General features: G+C 38.2%; 1 protein-coding gene across 1 annotated transcript in view; it reads right to left on the bottom strand.

Annotated features, from left to right (window-relative positions):
* Positions 1 to 21,642, bottom strand: part of LOC138762390 (uncharacterized) — a 63,724-nt gene continuing 42,082 nt past the window's right edge. Inside the window, exons 26-30 of the mRNA XM_069936156.1 lie at positions 20,730 to 21,024; positions 17,227 to 17,399; positions 14,636 to 14,889; positions 4,390 to 4,522; positions 1 to 1,090 (exon numbers count right to left, since the gene is read on the bottom strand). Of these exons, the coding sequence (XP_069792257.1) occupies positions 848 to 1,090; positions 4,390 to 4,522; positions 14,636 to 14,889; positions 17,227 to 17,399; positions 20,730 to 21,024 (1,098 nt within the window). The 3' untranslated portion in view covers positions 1 to 847. The remainder of the gene's footprint in view (positions 1,091 to 4,389; positions 4,523 to 14,635; positions 14,890 to 17,226; positions 17,400 to 20,729; positions 21,025 to 21,642) is intronic.

Raw genomic sequence — 21,642 nt, forward strand, 5'->3', positions numbered from 1 at the left:
TCATGTCATAGAATTGTGTTTATTGAATACATCAGGAATATAGTTTGCAACAGTTTATTCTTTATGTAGGATATAAATGAAATGATAATGAAGCCATGTGAACCATCATTCAAGAGCCAGAACTGAAGACCTGCACCCTTTTTAGCATCAGTGAGCAGAATTCCCCTATTTGCCCAATTATTACATTAATTAAAGAAATGTCTTTAAATGCATTTCCACCAAGACACATCTAACAGGTACATGCTCCCTGATTACTAACCTCCTGCCCATAGTTTCATCCTATTAGAACCACACACCTTTACAAGTCTCCAGTTAATCAGCTCTGCTGTGGGAAGAATGCCCCATATTCATCACTCCCTCTGCCAGATTCCCAATAAGAAATCCAATTGACATCCAAAAATTCAAATCCAAATCCTGCAACTCTCTCCCCATCATTATGACAGTGAGCTGCCAATTCCTCAAGGGTAATTAGCAATGGCAATAAATGCTGACTTTGCTGCAAAGCTCAGATACCGAAAATGAATGAAGAACAAAAAGAATACTGTACAATATAGCACAATATGGCAAATGGTGCTTCCTCAAATATACAGAAGTATTACAGTTCTGGACTTTGAACTTTGCTGGTCTTTCACTCTTGTTGAAGGAACCTTATTTAATACAGTTTAGGATGCTTTAGATGCCTTATATAAGACAGTCAGGATCGTAGTAATGCAAAAATGAATCAAAGGGCTTCTGATGCTTTCCCAGGTAAATATTATAAGCTAATCAGGCTAATGTATTGTTGTGTTTGTTTGGCATTTTGACATTTATCTCCTAAGCTCATTTTGATTCCTTGGGCAAACACGAATTACAGCAAGATGCATAAAAAGGAATGTTCTTTCAGTAAGAGGGTAACATCATGGAAAATTCTATAATCAGACAATGTGCATGCTTCTTGCAGAATTTGGCCATTCCATTCCAGGTCAAACTGGGACGTTGGTTTTCCAATGCAAGTTTCAACTTTTTGCTTAATATTTTCAATGCGGCTGAAGGGGTCGATGGAAAAATGATTGAGCCCAGGGTTCACAGAAATTGAAATACTCTTCACAGGCTATAAAAACACAAAGGTAAAATAACACAGGATTTCACTCTCTACAATATACATAATTTAGACATAGACATACAGCACAGTAACAGGTCCTTTCGGCCCATGAGCCCATGCTGCCCAATTACACCTAATTGACCTACAACCCCAGTATGTTTTTGAAGGGTGGAAGGAAACAGAAGTGCCCCAGAAGAAGCCCAGCAGACATGATTAGACAGACAACACTGGATTTGAACCCAAGTCACTGATGCTGTGACAGCATTGCAATAACACTATGCTAACCATCACTCAAAATGCCAATAAATCTATTATCACTTGTTAGTTTGTCCCTAAATGCCAACAGCATATGATCAAGTTATTGTAAACTGGTGGTCTTAATCATCTATAACACAGCCGCAATATTCCTTCTGGCACTGACACGCAGTGGCTGCAGTGTGGACCATATACAAATTGCATTGCAGTTATTCACCCAGGCTTCTGCAACAGCAGCTTCCAACCCAAGATATCTACCCCAAGAGGACAAAGGTAAAACCAGCACTTGGGAACTTCACCTATGTGTTCCTCTGCCTTCTTTATCACTGCATCCAAATCCTGCAACTCTCTCCCCATCATTATGACAGTGAGCTGCCAATTCCTCAAGGGTAATTAGCAATGGCAATAAATGCTGACTTTGCTGCAAAGCTCAGATACCGAAAATGAATGAAGAACAAAAAGAATACTGTACAATATAGCACAATATGGCAAATGGTGCTTCCTCAAATATACAGAAGTATTACAGTTCTGGACTTTGAACTTTGCTGGTCTTTCACTCTTGTTGAAGGAACCTTATTTAATACAGTTTAGGATGCTTTAGATGCCTTATATAAGACAGTCAGGATCGTAATAATGCAAAAATGAATCAAAGGGCTTCTGATGCTTTCCCAGGTAAATATTATAAGCCAATCAGACTAATTTATGTCCATGCAACATCAATGCCCATAACATCTACACCAGTAAAAAATCTGGACCTTAATGCATGTAGACTATGCATGTAAAAGAAAATATCAAATGATAGCTATCTATAGTCCTTGCAAGAATATGACACATTTGAAGATCAGAAAAAGGTACACCTGGGTCAGTTCTAAATGCACCTTCTTCACAATCCTATGAGCTACTGAAACACTGTCAAGGTTCATTCAAAGTAGTGCACTTATGGGCTACTACTAAAAAAATTGCCAAGGCCCATACCACAGCACAAATCTGACAGGACAAGCATTCGAAGTTTACTGGAAAAGTACCAGAGATTAAGAAGGTTCAGTAGAGAAATTAGAAAAACTTAGATTATTCTTAGACAGGAAAGTTCAAAAGTACGCATGATAAATACATTCTAAACTCAGATCATTTTTTTTAATGAAAGATTAATTGAAGAGAAACTGCTACTGGTCCTTTTGAAAAATGAACCAAAACAGACAGGAGAAAATAGCTTATTTGTAAAATAAAGACATTGCTGTGATCTAAGGTGGAAGTGAATTCCTTAGTAATTTTCAAAAATGAATTAGACAACATTGGGAGCAAAACAGGACTTTGGTGAAAGTGCAGGCAAGTCAGGCTAATTCATGTAGAAGTAAGGGTCTTTTTTAAGTTTAGATTGATGTTGATGAATACATCAAATGCAATAAGACATTAATTAACCAAAATATTAATGCATAAATATAACTTGGTTAGTACTTGTGCTGGAGATTGCAGATAACAGGACAGTGAGAGGGCCTAGGATGTGTGTTGCCTGGCAATGACAGCCAAGCTGAAATTCTACTGGCCCTGACCAAGGACAGCAAGAGGCTCCAGAATGAGAGTTGCCTGATAACATTAGTCCAGTTGATAAATTTCCAGCAGTTCCATTTCTCTCTGGAATCATGTGACTTACAAGAATTTTGGAAACCAAAACTGTAAAAATGCCTGAGGGGAGCTGGATATGTCTGGGTGATTGGTCCACAAGATGGTGCAACTTGTAGATGGATATTGCATTGCTTAATGCTGATGGGATAATACTTGCTGGCTAGGGGGTGATTGTTTTGAGATTGGTTAATGTCAGATAGCATTAGAGAATTTAAACTCGCATTTGTATATTCGGGAAGCTCCTCAATCCTCTGGAAATTGGCTAAAGAAAGGTCTGAGTCCTCCATTCCTCCAAAGAGTAAACTGCTGATAAAGGCCTCACCCCAGACACTGATCCTCCACTATCAAAGAACTAGCACAGGCACAATGGACCAATAATTGTGTTGTATCTCTTCATGATTCCGCGTCAATGCCACTAGAATTACAGAGGGGGAAACATTCATAAATAAAACTGTAGTACAGCAATAATGTGCATTTACATAGTGTGTTAATGTAATAAAGTACCCCAAGATGTTTCATGAGAGGTATTTTGATAGCAATCTACACAAGATAACTTGGCCCAATTCCCATTTGAAAGAAGTAGGGAAATGAAGAGGCAAAAAGAGCTATGAGAGAGAACTGGATAATTTAGCATTTAAACAAGACCATCAATGGTGGACAATTTAAATTCAGGGACAATCAAGCTATCAAAATTAGAGAATCAATACACCTTGTTGACTTATGTTTGGAAGGAGATTACCAAGAAAAGAAGCTGTTAAATGGAGGGAACTCGAGCTAAGGAACCAGATGTTGCATATATCAAGCATGCAGCAATTGAAAGTAGAGAAATACAAAATGCCAAAATTGTAGAAGCAGGGAGATTCTGCAGAGCTGGAACAAGAGGGAAATCAAGGTTACAGAACTTAGTACAAGACAGACACAGACACCAAGGTTTGAATGAGACCAGTTTTACACAGCTGGAGATGTGGGGCATTGGAAAATGTGAATCTGGAAGAAAAAAACAGGCACAGAAATGGTTTCAGTGGCAGATGAACTGCAGAAGTGGGGGGGGGGGGGGTGCGGGTGAGAGAAGTAGTTGGTCTTGGTGATGAAGTGGACATGGGTTTAGAAGCTCAGCTCAAGGTCAAATAAAATGGCATGGTTGCAAACTGTCTGGTTCAGCCTCACTACGTTGCCTGGAAATAGAATGGAGTCAATACCCAGGCAACAAAATTTACATTTTCAGCCTGCAACAATCAGAACTTCAATGAGGATTACACAAAGCATTGCAGAATTATGGTTCAGATTATACCCTCACGATTTTAGGATTGATACACAAAATCTCATTGAATACACAGTGAGTATATTGCCAAGTAATGCATGCTGTGCTTATTCTTAGGAGTTCCTGAATGTTGGTGTTATAATGCATGTTTTCTATGGCTTTTTTTTACCTGAACATCCCAGGATTTGACGTATTCCACACATTTTGACTGTAAACATTCAGAGGCTGCCCTTGCAACTAGGTCCCACCGAGCATTTCCAGCAACGTTACCTGTTGGATCTGCAGGGTCGAGAATCACTGGCCTAAGTGTTCAAGCAACATGAAAATAACAGTCAGAGACATTTTTATTTGCTCAACACATGGACTATAAAAAGCTTTGGGAACTATCCCTTTGGCATCTTTCTAAAGCTGCTTGGTGATCTACTGGTGATACAGGTAAGGGACATTTAAAAAAAAAATTATTTATTGCACGATGAATCATATCAATAACAATATTTACGTGTTCATCATTAAAATATACACAGTGACATTTCTTTTCTTTCCCTTTTCCCCTTTCATCCCTCCCCCCTTCAAAAACCAATAAATAATAAAACACATAAAACAAAGAAAACAAGAAAAAGCAAAGAAGTCGTATCGCCCACTTCTACATATTTAAATTTTATCGTGTTTATATTCATATCACTTTAAGAGATGGAGATTTGAGGTCGGCATTTTCTAACATATTTTATATATGGTTCCCAAATTTGTTCAATATATACTTGTCTTTTAGATTGTATGTAATTTTTTCTAATGGAATAAACGTGTTCATTTCTGTATACCCCTATTGTATTTTTAGGCTTGTTTCCATTTTCCAAGTTGTCATAATACACTTTTTTGCTACTGCCAGCGCTATCATAATAAATCTTAGTCGGGCTCTGTCTAATTTTAGTCCTAATTTTTTGTCTCATTATTTAACAGAAAAATTTCTGGATCTTTAGGTATATTTGTTTTGTGATTTTTGTTGAATATTAGGTTTAAATCTCCCCAGAAAGTTTTCACTTTTGGACATGTCCTAATTGGATGTAATATTGTTCCAATCTATTGTTTATAGCGGAAGCATCAATCTGATGCTGTTGGGTCCCACACTTTTAATTTCTGAGGAGTAATGTATAGTCTATGTAGCCAGTTATATTGTATCATACGTAACCTAGTATGTATTATGTTCCTCATAGTTCCTGTACGTAACTCCTCCCATGTTTCATTCTTTATCCCTGTTTAAATCTTTTTCCCAACTTTGTTTCGGTTTATACCTTGTTTCATCCTCTTCCTTGTATTGCAGTTTGTTGTACATGTTGGTTATAAATTTTTTTACCATCATTGTGTCTGTGATTAAATATTCATAGCTGCTACTTTCTGGTAATCTCAAGCTATTTCCCAATTTATCTTTTAAATAAGTTTTCAACTGGTAATACACAAACATTGTACCTTGTGTTATTCTGTATTTATCTTTTAATTGCTCAAATGTTAATAAATTATTTCCCAAAAAGCAGTCTTCTATTTTCTTAATTCCTTTTTTAGCCCATTCCTTGAAAAATAAATTATCTATTCTAAAAGGGATTAATGGGTTTTGTGTCAATAACATTTTTGGTATTTGATAATTTATCTTTTTTCCTTCCAAGTGTATTCTCTTCTATATTTTAAGTATGTGATGTAATACTGGTGAATTGTTGCATTGCACCAGCTTCTCATCCCATTTATAAAGTACATGTTCTGGGACATTTTCTCCTAATTTATCTAATTCTATTCTAGTCCAGTCTGGTTTTTCTCCCCCTGATAAAAAATCTGATAAATATCTTAGCTGTGCTGCCCTATAATAATTTTTGAAGTTTGGTAGCTGCAGCCCTCTTTGTTAGTATCACCATGTTAATTTTTCTAGCGCTATTCTTGATTTATTACCCTTCCATAAAAATTTCCTTACTATTTTCTTCAGTCCTGTAAAAAAATTTCTCTGTCAGGGGAATTGGTAACATTTGGAACAGATATTGTACCTGTGTTTCCACAGTTTACTCTCCCTATTAGGGTTAACGGTAGCTCTTTCCAATTCTCTACATCTTCCTGTAATTTTTTTTATTAGTGGTTCATAGTGTAATTTATATAAATGTTTTAGGTTATTATCTGTTCTGATACCAAGGTAACGTATCGCCTGTGATTGCCATTTAGAAGGGGATTCTTTTTTAAATTCTGTATTCATTGGCATCACTTTGCTTTTGTTAATGTTAACCTTGTATCCTGATATTTCTCCATACTCTTTCAGTTTCATATATGGCCTTTTCATTGATCCATCTGGCTCCGTTAAATACACTATGATGTCATCTGCAAATAGGCTGTCTTTTTATTCTTTCTCTTTTATTTTTATTCCTTTTATCATAGTTTCCTTCCTTATCAGCTCCGCCAATGATTCTATCACCAAAGCGAACAGTGAAGGGGAGAATGGGCATCCCTGTCTTGTTGACTTGCTCAATGTGAAATGATCTGACACATATCCATTTACCACTACCTTTGTTAATGGTTCATTATATAGTGCTCTAATCCAATTAATAAATTTTTCCAGTAGTTTAAATTTATGTAGCACTTTAAACAAATAATTCCATTCTACCCTGTCGAAGGCTTTTCCTGCATCTAGTGTAACAGCCACCATTAGCATTTTATTCATTTGTGCTGCATGGATTAAATTAATAAGTTTACAAACATTATCTGCTGCTTGTCTTTTTTTTTAAAGAGATTGATCCTGCTTTACCAATTTTGGTCACAGTCAATCTGTTTGCTAGTAGTTTTGCTATTAATTTGTAATCTGCATTTAATAAGAGAGGCGGGATTAATAGATTCTTCAATACTTTATAAAACTCTACAGGGAATCCATCTTCACCTGGTATTTTATTGTTTGTAGTTTCATTAATATATCCTGTACTTCTTCAATCTTAAAGGGTTTTGTCAGTTTGTTTTAATCTTCTACTTGTAGTTGCGGTAATTCGATATTAGATAAAAACAACACGCGTCAATTTTGTCATTCTTTCCTGTATTTTCAGTTTGACACAATTGTTTATAGAATTTTAAAAAATTTTCATTTATCTCTAATGGGTTGTATGTGATCTATTTATCATCTTTTCTTGTCACTAGTACGGTTCTTTTAGCTTGCTCTGTTTTAAGTTACCAGGCCAACATTTTGTGGGTTTTCTCTCCCAATTCATAATATCTTTGCTTTGTTTTCATTATGTTTTTCTCCACTTTATACATTTCTCCACTTTATGTAGGTTTTCACATTTTAATGTCTTCTTTTTTTGCTAATTCCTTTTCCATAATTGCTATCTCTTTTTCCAACTGTTCTACTTCCCAGTTATATTCTTTTTTAATTTTAGTTGTGTAGCTAATTATTTGTCCTCTAATAAAGGCCTTCATTGTGTCCCATAATATAAATTTATCTTTTACTGACTCCATATTTATCTCAAAATATGTTTTAATTTGCTGTTCAATATATTCCCTGAAATCTTGCCTTTTTAAACAATGTAGGGTTTAGCCTCCATCTATATGTTTTTGGTCCAATATCCTCTCATTCAATTGTTAATAACAAGGGTGAATGATCAGATAATAGTCTTGCTTTGCATTCGGTCTTTCTAACTCTCCCTTGGATATGGGCCATAAAGAAAAATATATCTATCCTTGTGTAGGTTTTCTGTCTATTTGAGTAATATGAGTACTCTTCTTCTTTTGGGTCTTGCTTTCTCCATATATCAATTCATTTCATATCCTGCATTGAGTTTAGCATGAATTCATTCTTATTGTTAATTGTCTTCCCAGTTTTACCTATCACTGGGTCCAGGTTGAAGTTGAAATCCCCCCCTACCAAAATATGTCCCTGTGTATCCACTATCTTTAGGAAGATGTCCTGCATGAATTCTTGATCTTCTTCGTTAGGTGCATAAATATTTAGCAAATTCCAAAATTCTGAATAAATCTGGCACTTCATCATTACATATCTGCCCATTGGATCTGCTAATATTTCCTTTATATTAAATGGCAAATTCTTGTTAACTAGTATAGCTACTCCCCTGGCTTTTGAATTGTATGATGATGCCACTACATGACCTACCCAGTCTCTCTTCAATTTACTATGTTCTATCTCAGTTAAGTGTGTTTCTTGCACAAATGCAATGTTCACTCTTTCCTTTTTGAGTAATGTAACCTCCTCCTTTTAATTTGGTTGATATTTAAGGTCATATATTTCAATGTACCCATCTTATACCTCCGTTTCAGTTCTCTCTCACCTCTTCAACTCCTCCATCTCCCTTTTTCCAATATTTCTCTTTTAAATTATTCTTAGTCATCCCGATGCACAACGACATGACTAAAAAACAAAATACCCCAGAAACCTCCACAAAAACTAACACATAATATACTCCAAACCAAAATAACATTACCCCCCCCCCCCCCACCGCATTGGGTTGTCTTTGACTCCTTGCCTGACAACCACAACTCACTTATCCACTTGGGTTGCGATAATAACCGCAAGTGTAAACAGATTTTGTAGTAGCAGATCTTCCCCCTTCCCCAGCCCTCCCCAGAGAAACACTATACATTTTCACATAAATATAACAAGGTTCCTTTTTTTTCTTTTCCCCTTATCTTTTTCAACCTTAAATTTCTATGTTCACATTATCATCTTTACAACTTATTTCTATACATTGTCTTGGCAGTCTTTCTTAATATTCCTCATCTCGTTGTCTGTTCGGCAATCGTTCTGCAAAGCGATGGGGTTCTTTTGGATCTGAGAACAGTCTATTCCACTCCCCAGGAATGAATACTTTTAGTGCTGCTGGCTGTTGTAGCACAAAATTATAAGCCACACATGTCAAACTCAGGCCTGCGGGCCAAATTTGGCCCGTGATATAATTATATTTGGCCCGCAAGATCATATCAAATATGTATTAGAGCTGGCCCACTGGCCGCCGTGCCAGTATAGCGCATCCACAGCTAATACTACAAATCCCAGAATGCTTTGCAAATGCATTGGCGCCGGCCCCTCAGCCCACTAATCGCCCCCACCTCCTCTCTTTACTTTCATTAGCATCTGCGACCTGTCGCCTAACTCACATGTAATAAATCCCTTACGAAAAATGGCCAAACGAAAGACAGAAAACAGGACTTTTCAAGACAGGTGGGAGGCAGACTCTATGTTCATCATTTTAAAAGACAAACCTGTTTGTCATTGAAGCAAGTTGTTTTTTGTTTGGCTTGTTGGCTTATGGAAAAAAAACATTTAAAAGGAGCTTAACGACTATAGAGAAATATTATTTATTGAATATTTTATTTCTCATTTGTTAATGCTTCTTCTGGAAAGAGTTTAACCAAAACTATTATTAAACATTTATTTTAATAAGAAAAAGTTTAACATTACATATGTTGAAAGAAGAGAAAACATGCAGATGTTGTTGAAAATTTTCAATAAATATTTAGTTTGGCCCACGACTTAGTCCAAGTTTTTAAGTTTGGCTCTCTGTGAATTTGAGTTTGACACCCCTGTTATAAGCCTTTCTTCCACAATACCTCTGTTGTCAAGTTGAACTCCTTCTGTTTCTTTAAGAGCTCGAAATTAATGTCCAAGTAGAAAAATATTTTTTGTCCCTTGTATTCCAGTGGTTGTTTATTTTTCCTTCACTTTATCCTTTGCCCACTCCAATATTTTCTCTCTCGACATGTGTCTTAGTAACTTTATTAATATGAAGTGCAGTTTTTGGATTGGTTGCAGCTTTGGTGCCAATGCTCTGTGGGCTCTTTCAATTTCTATTTCCTCCTGCAATTCTTCCACTCCCAAGACTTGTGGGATCCATCTTTTTATAAATCCCTTTATGTCTGTCCCTTCTTTGCCTTCTTGTACACTCACTATTTTTATATTGTTGTGTCTGCTATAATTTCCAATACATCAATTTTTTGAATTAATATATCTTGCATCTCCTTAATTTCCTTGTCTTTATCTTTCAGCCTTTCTTTTAGTTTATTTGTCACTATTTCCACAGCTGCCTGACTTTCTTCTACTTCATCTACTCTTTTTCCTATCTCTGCTATGGTCAGCTCCATACTCTGCATTCTATCTTATGCCTTTTCCATTTTTATCATTGTATTAAATTCTGTTGTTAAATGTCTTTTAATGTCCTCATTTGCACATCAAAATAATCCCCATCTATTAATTGCTTATCTTTTTTTTAACCTTCTTTCCCATGTAGGTTTTGTCTTCCTCTTTTTCTTCCATCTCTTGCTCTTTCTCTTGTCTTCTTGGTGCCTCTTCTTCCCTCGATGTCACTTGCCCGACTCCCTCAGCTACTTCGGCCACGTCCCGCTGCTGGGTCCCTCTCCCGCTGGCAGTTGCGTTTCTTCTTCTGGCTCTGCGAGCCATTTTTGCAGTCCACTCTGGGAGAGGTCGCCACTCTGCTGGGTGCCTGTCGGCTTTAGGGGCCGAACGATCTTCTCAACAGGAGCTCCCTGCTCCAGTGTACTGGTAAGGTCTACCTCTTTTCTTTCTGGTGTTTTTCTTTCTTCTTCTTTGTCTGTCGCTCTGATCTTCTCCTTCTTTGGAGCCACCTCCTGGGCCTTCTTGGTTTCTTTATCTTCATCTGTTTTCTTTGTTCAGCTTCATTTTTTTCCTTTTCTCTGTGGAGGGCTGATTTTCCCCAACCAGCCACTACTCCTTCATGTGACTTCCCCCAGGTAAGAGACAATTGACTAGCAATTGGATAACACCAATTTCAGGTGTACATTGTTGTATTTAGGACTAATGCCATATCAGTTTCTAACCAAAGATAAAGCAAAATGGATACAAATCTAGTTTGAAATAGCGTTATTGTATGCACCTCAGAAACAAAGGCTAAAACACGATGCACACAACTTTCAATGGGATCAAATTCAATTCACATTCCTCTCAGTGGATACACTGTCCATGGTGAGTCAGGAGGAGAGGTTACATGGAGGATAACCACCTGAGAATGGTTTGTGCTTAGGTTTCTCTCACAGTTGATGATGACTTACTTCTGGTCCAGTTCTGAGGTAGATGATGCAAGACCTACAAACTTCATCACAAGTCAGGCAGAGGTGTTTAATGGAACAGGCAGAAGATTGTGCGATCCCTCCACTTTTACATTGGGTTTCTGCATGTTTCTAATGAAGGAATTCTGGGTTCTCAATAGCATCTTAAATGATCTTTTCTGAATTATCATAGCACAAGGATTCCTAGTATTGGACATTCCCAGGGAAGTTTTAAGACCAGTTTCCTCTGCCTTCCTGCTGATCTCTAGGCATGTTGGAGCCATCTTGTGAAAATGACATTCCTCTTCCAGTTGCACTTCCTGAATGTGATGGACCTAACAGCCTTGATCTTCTAAATTCTCATTCAGAGCAGCAATGTTAAAGCAATCACATTCACTGGATAAATTTGTGGAGTCCATCACTACAGGGATCTTGAACTCTGTACTGAGGTATGGAAGCTGTTTGAGAGACTTCTTTTACATGGGATAGATGTTGCATACCAGTTATCAAATGGGCTAAATAGCCTAAAATTGTGATCTAGGGTTCCTGATGACTGGAGACTATACGGACATGCACAAAGATGGGGAAGGGGAGTCTGACCCATTATATCCTCCATCCAACCTTCCTGCTAATCATCCCCATCCATGAATCTCTTCTCTATAAGCGTCCAGCCAACCCTCAATCTCCTCTCACTCCCCACTTCCCTTTTATTCTTTCTAAATAAGTGGTCCTCTCCATCTTTCCCTGCAATGGGTACACCTCACCTCCTCTTTCCCCTGGCCCTCTGCTCTCAATTTTCCTTACCACATCCAGAGTCCTCCCCACGCCTTCGCTCTCTCTCCAGCCCTGAAAAAAGCCGCATGCTTCAAGATGAAGGGCCATGGGTGCTGAAGGCTTCCTGAATGTATTGGAGGTGTGGACCTGGAGCTCATGCTACTAATGGTTTGAACAGGATTCTGTGCAGCTGCATAGGCTGCGAGTGCACTGGATGCAAATCCACGGACACTCAGTGATGCCAAGGGACTCTCATTTGCTTCTCTTTCTCTTATTGTTAGGGTTGCTCACAGTGACTCTTTGTTTACAGTAGACAAAAGTTGAAGTATATCATGTATATTTTGTTTTTATTTATTATTACATGAAAATAAAAGGAACATTGAATGAAGGGCTGGGGAGACCCCTCACCTTCAGCTCTTTGCCTGTTAATTCCCAACTCTCTCTCCACTTGAGTACTCCAACATTCTAGCTCTCTGACTGCAGCTTATCCCAAACCCTTGAAACTCTTCCTACAATATCTCAGCAGAAAACCGCCAAGATGATGCCAGTTGATCAGTTAACCAGCCCTCAAATGCACAATTCTCAGATTGCAAAATCAGTCACCATCATAGGAGCCTTGAAACATGTCAGCCTCTGTCTCCTGCACACTCTTTCTAATTTACCACAGTATCTGAATGAACAAGGAGCCTTGAAACATGTCAGCCTCTGTCTCCTGCACACTCTTTCTAATTTACCACAGTATCTGAATGAACAAGGTGCCTTGAAATGCCTCTCAGCCTGAGCCAGTTGCTGGCTCACTCTACCATCATGAAAGTCTCTTAATATCGCCTTCCTTGTATAGTCAATATGTACTCATTTTGTCTGCAGCTTTTGGCAAAAGAACCAAAGGCTAGATAGAACTATAGAACACTACAGCACAGAAACAGGCCCCTTCGACCCTTCTAGTCTGTGCTGAACCATTTTGTTTATTGTTTAGTCCCATTGACCTGTACCCAGACCATAGCCCTCCAAACCTCTTCCATCCATGAACTTGTCCAATTTCTTGTTAAAATTGAACCCATATTCACCACCTCAGCTGGCAGCTCATTCCATACTCCCAACACTCTGAAGATCCCCCTCAATTTCCCCCTAAACTTTTCCCCTTTCAATCTTAACCCATATCTTCTTGTTTGTATATCACATACCCTCAATGGAAAAAGCCTATCTACATTTACTCTGTCTATCCCCCCCTTATAATTTTAAATATCTCTATCAAATCTCCCCTCATTCTTTTACACTCCAGGGAATAAAGTCTTAATCTGTCTAACCTTTGCCTGTCACTCAGTTCCTGAAGTCCGGGCAACATCTTAGTAAATCTTCTCTGGACTCTACCTTATTGATATCTTTCCTGTAGTTAGGTGACTAGAACTACACACAATTCTCCAAAATTTAGTTTCATCAATGTCATACTACTTTACCATAACATCCCAACTTCTATACTTTGATTTATGAAGGCCAATATACCAAAAGATCTCTTTACAACTCTATCCACTTGTGAAGCCACTTTCAGGGAATTATGTATCTGTATTCCCAGATCCCTCCATTCTACCGCACTCCTCAGTGCCCTACCATTTACCGTGTATGTCCTTTCATGGTTTGTCCTTCCAAAATGTACCACCTCACACTAATGTGCATTAATTTTTTCAGCCCATTTTTACAGCTGGTCCAGATCCCTCTGCAAGCTTTGAAAATCTTCTTCACTGTCCATAATGCCTCCAATCTTAGTGTCACCTGGAAACTTGCATATCCAATTTACCACATTATCATCCAGATCATTGATATAGATGACAAACAACAATGGTCCCAGCATCAATCCCTGAGGCACACCACTAGTCACAGGCATCAAGTCTGAAAATCAATCATCCACCATTACTTCCTGGCTTCTCCCATCCAGCCATTGTCAAATCCAGTTCATTACTTCACCATGAAAACTTAGTGTCTGAACCTTCCTTACTAACCTCCCATGTGGGACCTTGTCAAAGGCCTTACTGAGGTCCATGTAGACAATATCCACAGCCTTTCCTTCATCCTTTCCTGGTAACCTTTGCGAAAAACTCTATAAAATTGTTTAAACACGACTTACTATACACAAAACCATATTGGCTATCCCTAATCAATTTCTGGCTATAAAAATAATTGTATATCCGATCTCTTAGAAACCTGTCAATAATTTACCTACTACTGACGTCAGGCTCACCGACCTATAATTTCCAGGGTTACTTTGGAGCCTTTTTTAAACTGCGGAACAACATGGGCTACTCTCCAATCCTCTGGCACCACACCCATGACTAAGGACATTTTAAATATTTCCACCAGAGACCCTGCAATTTCTATGAGAAGAATTATTTTCCTTTACTAAATGCAGATTATCATGAGCAGGTTCAACAATAATTCTCAAAACAAACTGCAAGCCGAACTGTAGGGTTACAGGGAGAGAGTGACCACAATAAGACAGCTCCTTCAAAAGCATAATGGACCAATTATGCTCCCAATGTTCTGCTTCATTTTACAATTCCAGAAAGGATAAATACAATGTAAACACACCTTACCTTTTTTCTTGAAGTTTATCTTTCAGAAACTCAGCAACATGGTGTGAGTTAAAGTTATAGTTTGTGGTCCAAAATATCCACAGGTTTTGGTATTGGACAATTAATTCCAAAACTGTGCGAAATCCTTCTGCTGTCTTGAATTTATTGCCCATTTTAGCACTCTCCCATGCATAGATGATTAGCAGCTCTAGAGCATACTTTGGAGGGAGAAACTCTCCTCTGTTCAGTTGGCATTTGAATTGACGACGTACATGCTGTTGGATAAAAAGAAATCAAGTTTTGCACCTGTAGTCCTTGACCTATTTCTTTCCTGCTTTAAGTTAAAATCTTAGCAGGTAACACAGCCAGTCCAAATACTTGCATGATTGTGGTACAAGTCAAGGAAACATTACTTGTATTCAGTTATAAGATACAATGAGAACATCTTGAATGCATTGTTGATGGAGGGAGGGGGCTAGAAAAAAATCCAATAGTAACCAGTGAAATAGATTTTAATAGATAATTGGAAAATAATGTTATACTGAAACTGTAAAAATTATTGGTTAGGCCAGAAGTAGAATTGTGTGTAAATTCTGATGATCATATTTTAGGAAGTGTTTGAAGGACTTTGAGAGAGACCACAAAATACTCACTGGAATTTTCCAAGGTTGAGAGGTTCCATTATGGGATTAGAATGCAGAAATGAAGGGCTTTTTCCTTCTCACCAAAACAGACCATTTGACAGAGGGCACAAGATTCATGACCCATTTAGATAGTATAGAGAGTATTGCTTCTCGGCCTTTTGGCTCAGATCAAGTGTAGATAGCATGGAAAAAAGTAAGCTACTCCCATCACTGATTGGTTCAAGGACCAGGGGATGGACTTAAATTTTAACCCAAAAGTATAAAGAGTGCAAAAAAAATACACCTTTCAGGCAAATATTTGTTACATTCTGGAACTCACTGTATGTAAATATAATGGAAACAGAATGAATCATAAAGCAACTGGATGGTACTTCAGAGAGAATAATTTTCAGGGGGAAGTGCCAGATGAACGTAGTAGCAAAAGTAGCATATGCTACAGGCCCTGCATTTTCAAGGACCCCATGCTAAATATTTGCTCTGTTACTTTAGTACTGCACTATACTGCCTTCAACTTTTATGAACGACTGGGTGTTTAAGGTTAGCGATTTTAGCCAATTATCATCTTTAATCGGGGTTATTAACACTGTAATTAATGGGAGTGTGGTATCTATGTGATACATATATGAGGCATAAATAAGGTCTTTGAAGCTGAAGGCCTTTTACTATTACCTTGAAGCAATTCCACATTTTGTCAGCACAATTTAAATTGAGTACACTTATCGAGTGCATAAACTGCATGTGTCATTTGCAATTTATTTACCAGGACAAAATAAGTAGTACCATGCTCTTAGAGTAAATGTCTGCCCCACGAAGTCCCTCTTTGCACCTCTCTCCCTACTTAAGATTGCAGGGATTTTCAGTAATTCATAATGAAGTTTTCCTTTCATGGAGGCTGTACTGGGTGACGTGTGAAGAGAATGAAGCCAACCCATGAGTGTGCATAGATTAGATGAAGAAATTTGTAAACCCTAACCCTAACCCTTTTTTTTTTAAGTCAATTAATTCCATCGTGACATCAATGTTGTAGCAGAAATGAAACAAGGAAGAGAATAAATTCCTGGCTGCTACATGCATATGAATAAGCCAGGGTTCGGCTTGGGATCTGTCATATGATAAAGATAGAAGATCGTGATGAATATTAAATGTGGGTCCTGTCATAATTAGTTGAGCTGCCTTTCATAAAGCCACTAAAGTCTTAGGGTGGCATTCCCAAACAAAATTCCACCTGGTCCCTGTGAGTCAACGAACTATCGCCCTCCCCCCCCCCCCCATCCCCATCAGCGACTTCACCTTTAGTAGTGCCCTTTATTGAATTTGCTACAGAATACGATTATTTGTTTGTTGTAATGGGCATAACTACGGGATCTTCGATACTTTAAGCAGTGAATCTTCACCGTTCTATTTACCCGTGTCAAGGGTATGTGAATATTTCAATTCAAATCGCAGACAGAATTCTTTGAATTCTAAAATACAACCTATTTTTGTCTTTCAAATTCTATGTTGTATCTCCAATGTACACACTCTGATTAAGAATGCATTTTAATTATCTGTTTACTCACATGATGACCTGTGCCTGTGCACGTGATATTTAATCATATGAAAATATATTTTATAAAATTTATAAACAACAGCTGGTCTATACTTGCAGAAATCAATTTTAAGAATGTACTTTCACATGGTTAAGTATCGTGCGCACAGGCACGGGTTTATGTGTTTTAATATTTATGTGTATTTTTTAAATTTAGGGCATCTTTATAACATATGCTACGGAGCCCACACTAGCTTAATCCGGCCCTTGCAGGGAGCTACAGGCAAACAATAGGGATATGTGACTGACAACATTATTCTACTTGGACTTGATTGCCCAACTGTATTCTAACAATATGATTTTCCTCTGAAAACAATTCAATTTAAATGTCTTCAAAGACCTTTTCATGCAACTATTTCAGCAGTAGCCTCTAAATCTACCTCAGTATACCAGTACTTCACAAGTCGGATGAGGCCTTTAAGTTTAGCAGGACAGGTCTTAACGAAGTTCCTTTGAAGTTCAGTGAAACATGTTGAGAATTCTCCTCCACGTTCTCTAGTTTTAATCAGTTTATCATAGACCCAAGGATTCGGAGGGATCCATGTTTCCTGACCTTTAGGACAAAATGGTGAAATCTTAATGGTTAGGTACAAACAATTTATTTATTATCAAATTTAACATGACAAAAATTGGTCATTCATAGAAGTTCAGTTGAACACTTTGGGAGGATCCATTTGTGGTACTTCAAAGTGTCTGTCAAAATTTCTTCAAGCGATCACAGAAAGTCCCAATTTAATACTTTTCCAATATGTTTGACAACATCAAACAAAAGAAAAATCACATCAAGAGGAAATTCAGATATTTTCAACAGGACAAGGTCCCAACTACAAGTCTAATCTTTGGCATGCCCCTATAAAGGCCATTGACCCAATTCAGGCAAATGTCCATGCAGGATTATCCCATGGAGAAGTATATCAACTGACAAAAGGGCAGAGGAGTTACTATGGGAACTTAAAATTGACTTCTATTATTGTCTCTCCTTCTTTCAAAATGACCTCTAGTGATTTCAAGTTCATTATCAACTGAATAGACATACTCAACCTGTCAAAACAGCATTTCTCCAGACCACGATGCACACACAATACACAGTACATAGTAATCAAATAGAGTACATACATATATATAATTTAAAATTAATGTATATATTTTGAGATGATTTACTTGGTGATTTGCAAGGGGATCAGAAGTTCAGTCCTATTGCAGCACCAAGTCAGATATAATTACATTAGGAGAAAGAGGGTAGCTGGCAAAAGAGTAGGTCCCCTCGGGTACAAAGGGGTAATCTTTGCTCAGAGTCAAGTGATGTGGGCAAGTCCTAACTAAATACATCTCATCTGCATTCACCAAGGGGAACACGGATAATAGCAAGTTCTGGCAGGGATACATTGATGTTTAGAACATATAGTTATTTCATATTGGAGGATTTTAGATGTCACTAAATACACATAAATCCTCAGAGTTAGTAAGATTAATTGAAAAATCCTATGGGAAACAAGGAGTTCGCTGGGGCCCTGACAGGAATTTTTGCCCTTTTGTTAGCCACATGTAAGGTACCAGAAGACTAGAGGCAGGGCCTGCGCTACCATTAGGCCAACTGATCCGGAAACTCTGCATCATTTTGACTAACATGCTATAAGCATGTGTGTTTGTCTGGTAAGGCAGAGGGAGGAAGTAGTAAGGCGCACGTCGATCATCACATCAGGTATTGCACCCACCGCTCAACACCACCCCCTGTGCTCAGCCCAGCCTAAGGCGTAAAATAGTCTGGAGGACAGCTAATAGTCTTCCTTTATTTAAGAAAGTTAACTACAGACTGTTGAGCCGTACATCAGCCAAATGTGCATGGGAGGTTGGATAAGAAGGTTCAGTCACTTGTTATCCAGGATGAAGTAGTAAATTGGATTAGGTACTGGTTTTGCAGAAGCCAGCAGGAAGGCTTTCAAAGCTTGCAGGAGGATTTGGACCAGCTGGAAAAATGGGACATAAAACAGCTGATGTAATTTAATGCAGACAAGTGCGAGGTGATGCACTTTGGGAAGACAAACCAGAGTAGATTTACACGCTAAAGATATGGAACTGCAGAGGGTGATAGAACACCAGAATCTGGGAATACATATACACATTTCCTTAAAAATGTTGTCACCAATAGATAGAGACATTAAAAAAAGGTTTTGGCACACGTTGGCCTTCATAAATCAATGCATTGAGTACAGGAATTGGGATATTATGCTGCCGATATATGAGACATTATTTAGACTGAATTTGGAGTGTTATGTGCAGTTTGTCACCTGCCTGCAGGAAAGATATTACAGTACATTTCCGATGATTCAAAATGCTCGGGACTGAACATGCATCAGTTAACTGCATTTTCTGAATATTTGAGGAATGGCTTTAAGCAGAAGAAAACTTGTATCAGCTATCTCTGATTCCAAAACCTCCCCACCGCCATCGCCGAAACTGCCCAGGCACCCAAAATCCCTGCTCGGATCTACAACACCTCCCTACCACTATCACCGAACCTGCCCAGGCACCCAAGGTCACCAGTCCAATCCCCAACACCTCCCCACTGCCATCAGCTAATCTGCCTGGGAGCCTGAGGTCTCTGCTCTGATCCCTGACTCCTCCACACTGCTATTGCCGAACCTGCCCAGGAGCCCAAAGTCACTGTTCCTATCCCGGACACATCACCACCACTGTCGCCGTACCTGCCCAGAAGTCCAAGGTCACCTCTCCAATCCCAGCCCAGTAGCATCAGCATAAAACAACAATAAAGAACAAGGGAAGGGTTTTCAAGCATGAAATAAAGTTTATTTCTTACCTTGAGTACACGAGAGCTCTGTTGGATTCAACATGATGTTAACAGTGCATCAGAGTTCCACTTGAGCACAGTGGGTAAAAAAAAATTCAACTTGTGACGTCATGTCGCTGCTGAAATTTTTTTTCAGATACTGAGAATTTTGGTAAAGTGGTTTTCAGATAATCGGAAACATAATGTAATAAGTTTGAAAGGAAACAAAGAAAATTTGGAAGGATGTGGCCAGGACTTGAGACAAATGACAGGAAAAGGGGAAATAAGTTAAGACTTCTTTCCCTGGAGCGTCGAAGAATGAGGGGAGATTTGATAGAGGTAAACAAAATTATGAGGGGCATAGATAGGATAAATGCAAACATTTTTTTTCCACTGAGGTTGGGTGAGACAAGAACAAGAGGACTTGGCTAAAGGGTGAAATGTTTAAGGGAAATATTGGGGGAAATCTTCTTCACTTCTTCTCTGGAGAGAAGGGGGTGACCTGAAGGAAGTATCTGAGATTATGAGAGGTTTAGATAGGATTTACTCACAAAATAGGTTCTAGCTCAACCGAGAGCACTCTCACCTCAGAATCAAAAATTGCAAGTTTAAATCCCACTTTAGAGATTTCAAGACCAAGTGTGCCGCATATCTTTCAGGCAAGATCTTCACTTTATATATCAAATGAGAGCAAAAGACCTCATTATTCCTGTTTTAATGAAAACAAGAGATTCATTCTCCATAACTCCCATCATAGTAGAAAACAAAATTTATCTTATGTTGCTGCTGGTTGAGGGAACTTGCTGGGTGAAATGTTAGCCTGTGAGTTTTCCACAGGAAAAAGAAAGCTGACTTCAATGGATGTTGAAAGAAACTAATGAGTGTATACTTTATTTGTTTGTTAGCTGTGTTAAATCAGTGCCGTTACAGCTGTCTGTAAATTTTTGCAGTTTACTGAATTATCATGGGAGATCACACTTCAAAAAAAATTTGGGACAATATGAATCCACAAGAGGCATTATCATTGATAAAAGTACAAAAAAAAGAGCAAATTTTTCATCAAACCACCAGTTTTCAAAGCAGTCAGACTCATACCTAAAGCATCAAATGCTGGAAGAACATCAACCTCAATAGAATCAGATGATTCTGTGGATCTAAACTGGAAGTTGAGGGAACGAGGAGAAGAACCAGGGGGAATTATTTTGGGCTCTGACATGATGATCTCATGCCCAAGTCTTTTCTCACAGCTCTCCAACAACATACGGATTGTAATCAAAATCTCAACCCGGTTTCTCTTCTGGTCTTCAAAACACTTGAAGTTGTTGAGAAAGATGACTAGATCTGCATCTGAGCCATTTCTTAGAGCCGTTCCTTTTCCAAGGGAGCCACCCTTTAATAAAATGCAAAACAGCAACACAACTGTTTAGATAAATGTTTGGAAAGCACAACCCTACTCCATTTAGAAATAAAATCATACTCTGGGGCCATAATCTTGTATCGTGCTTTTTAATCACATGGAATCAAATTAAGATGGCCATTCAATGGAGGACATAGCCATAGGTTACCATTTACATAAAAATACACACACACACTGTGTTTGCATTTGTTGTTTTTTTCAATACCATTTAACCACAAACAAACAAATGCAAACACACTGTGTATATACATATATATCTGGTAACCTATGACCATGTCCTCCTTTGGAATGGCTGTCTTAAATCAAATGCATGTCTTGGTGGAAGTTGATGAAAATGGGTGAGATCATGGAATTATGTTTTACATTTTGCTTTAAATTAGACGGGGAAATGATTGAGATATTTCACAAATGTAAGGGATTAAGAATGGAGCTACAGAAATTTTATCATGTTAAAAAAGGTCTGCAAATTCTGGGATAGAGTGCAAAATACAAACATGCTGGAGAAACTTAGCAGGTCACACAGCATCCATAGGAAGTAAAGGGTAACTTGCTCCTTCCACCCTTCCCCCACACTTTTTTATTTGGATGCGT

The sequence above is a fragment of the Narcine bancroftii genome, chromosome 4 (assembly GCF_036971445.1).
Source record: "Narcine bancroftii isolate sNarBan1 chromosome 4, sNarBan1.hap1, whole genome shotgun sequence".
NCBI classification, from domain to species: Eukaryota; Metazoa; Chordata; class Chondrichthyes; order Torpediniformes; family Narcinidae; genus Narcine; species Narcine bancroftii.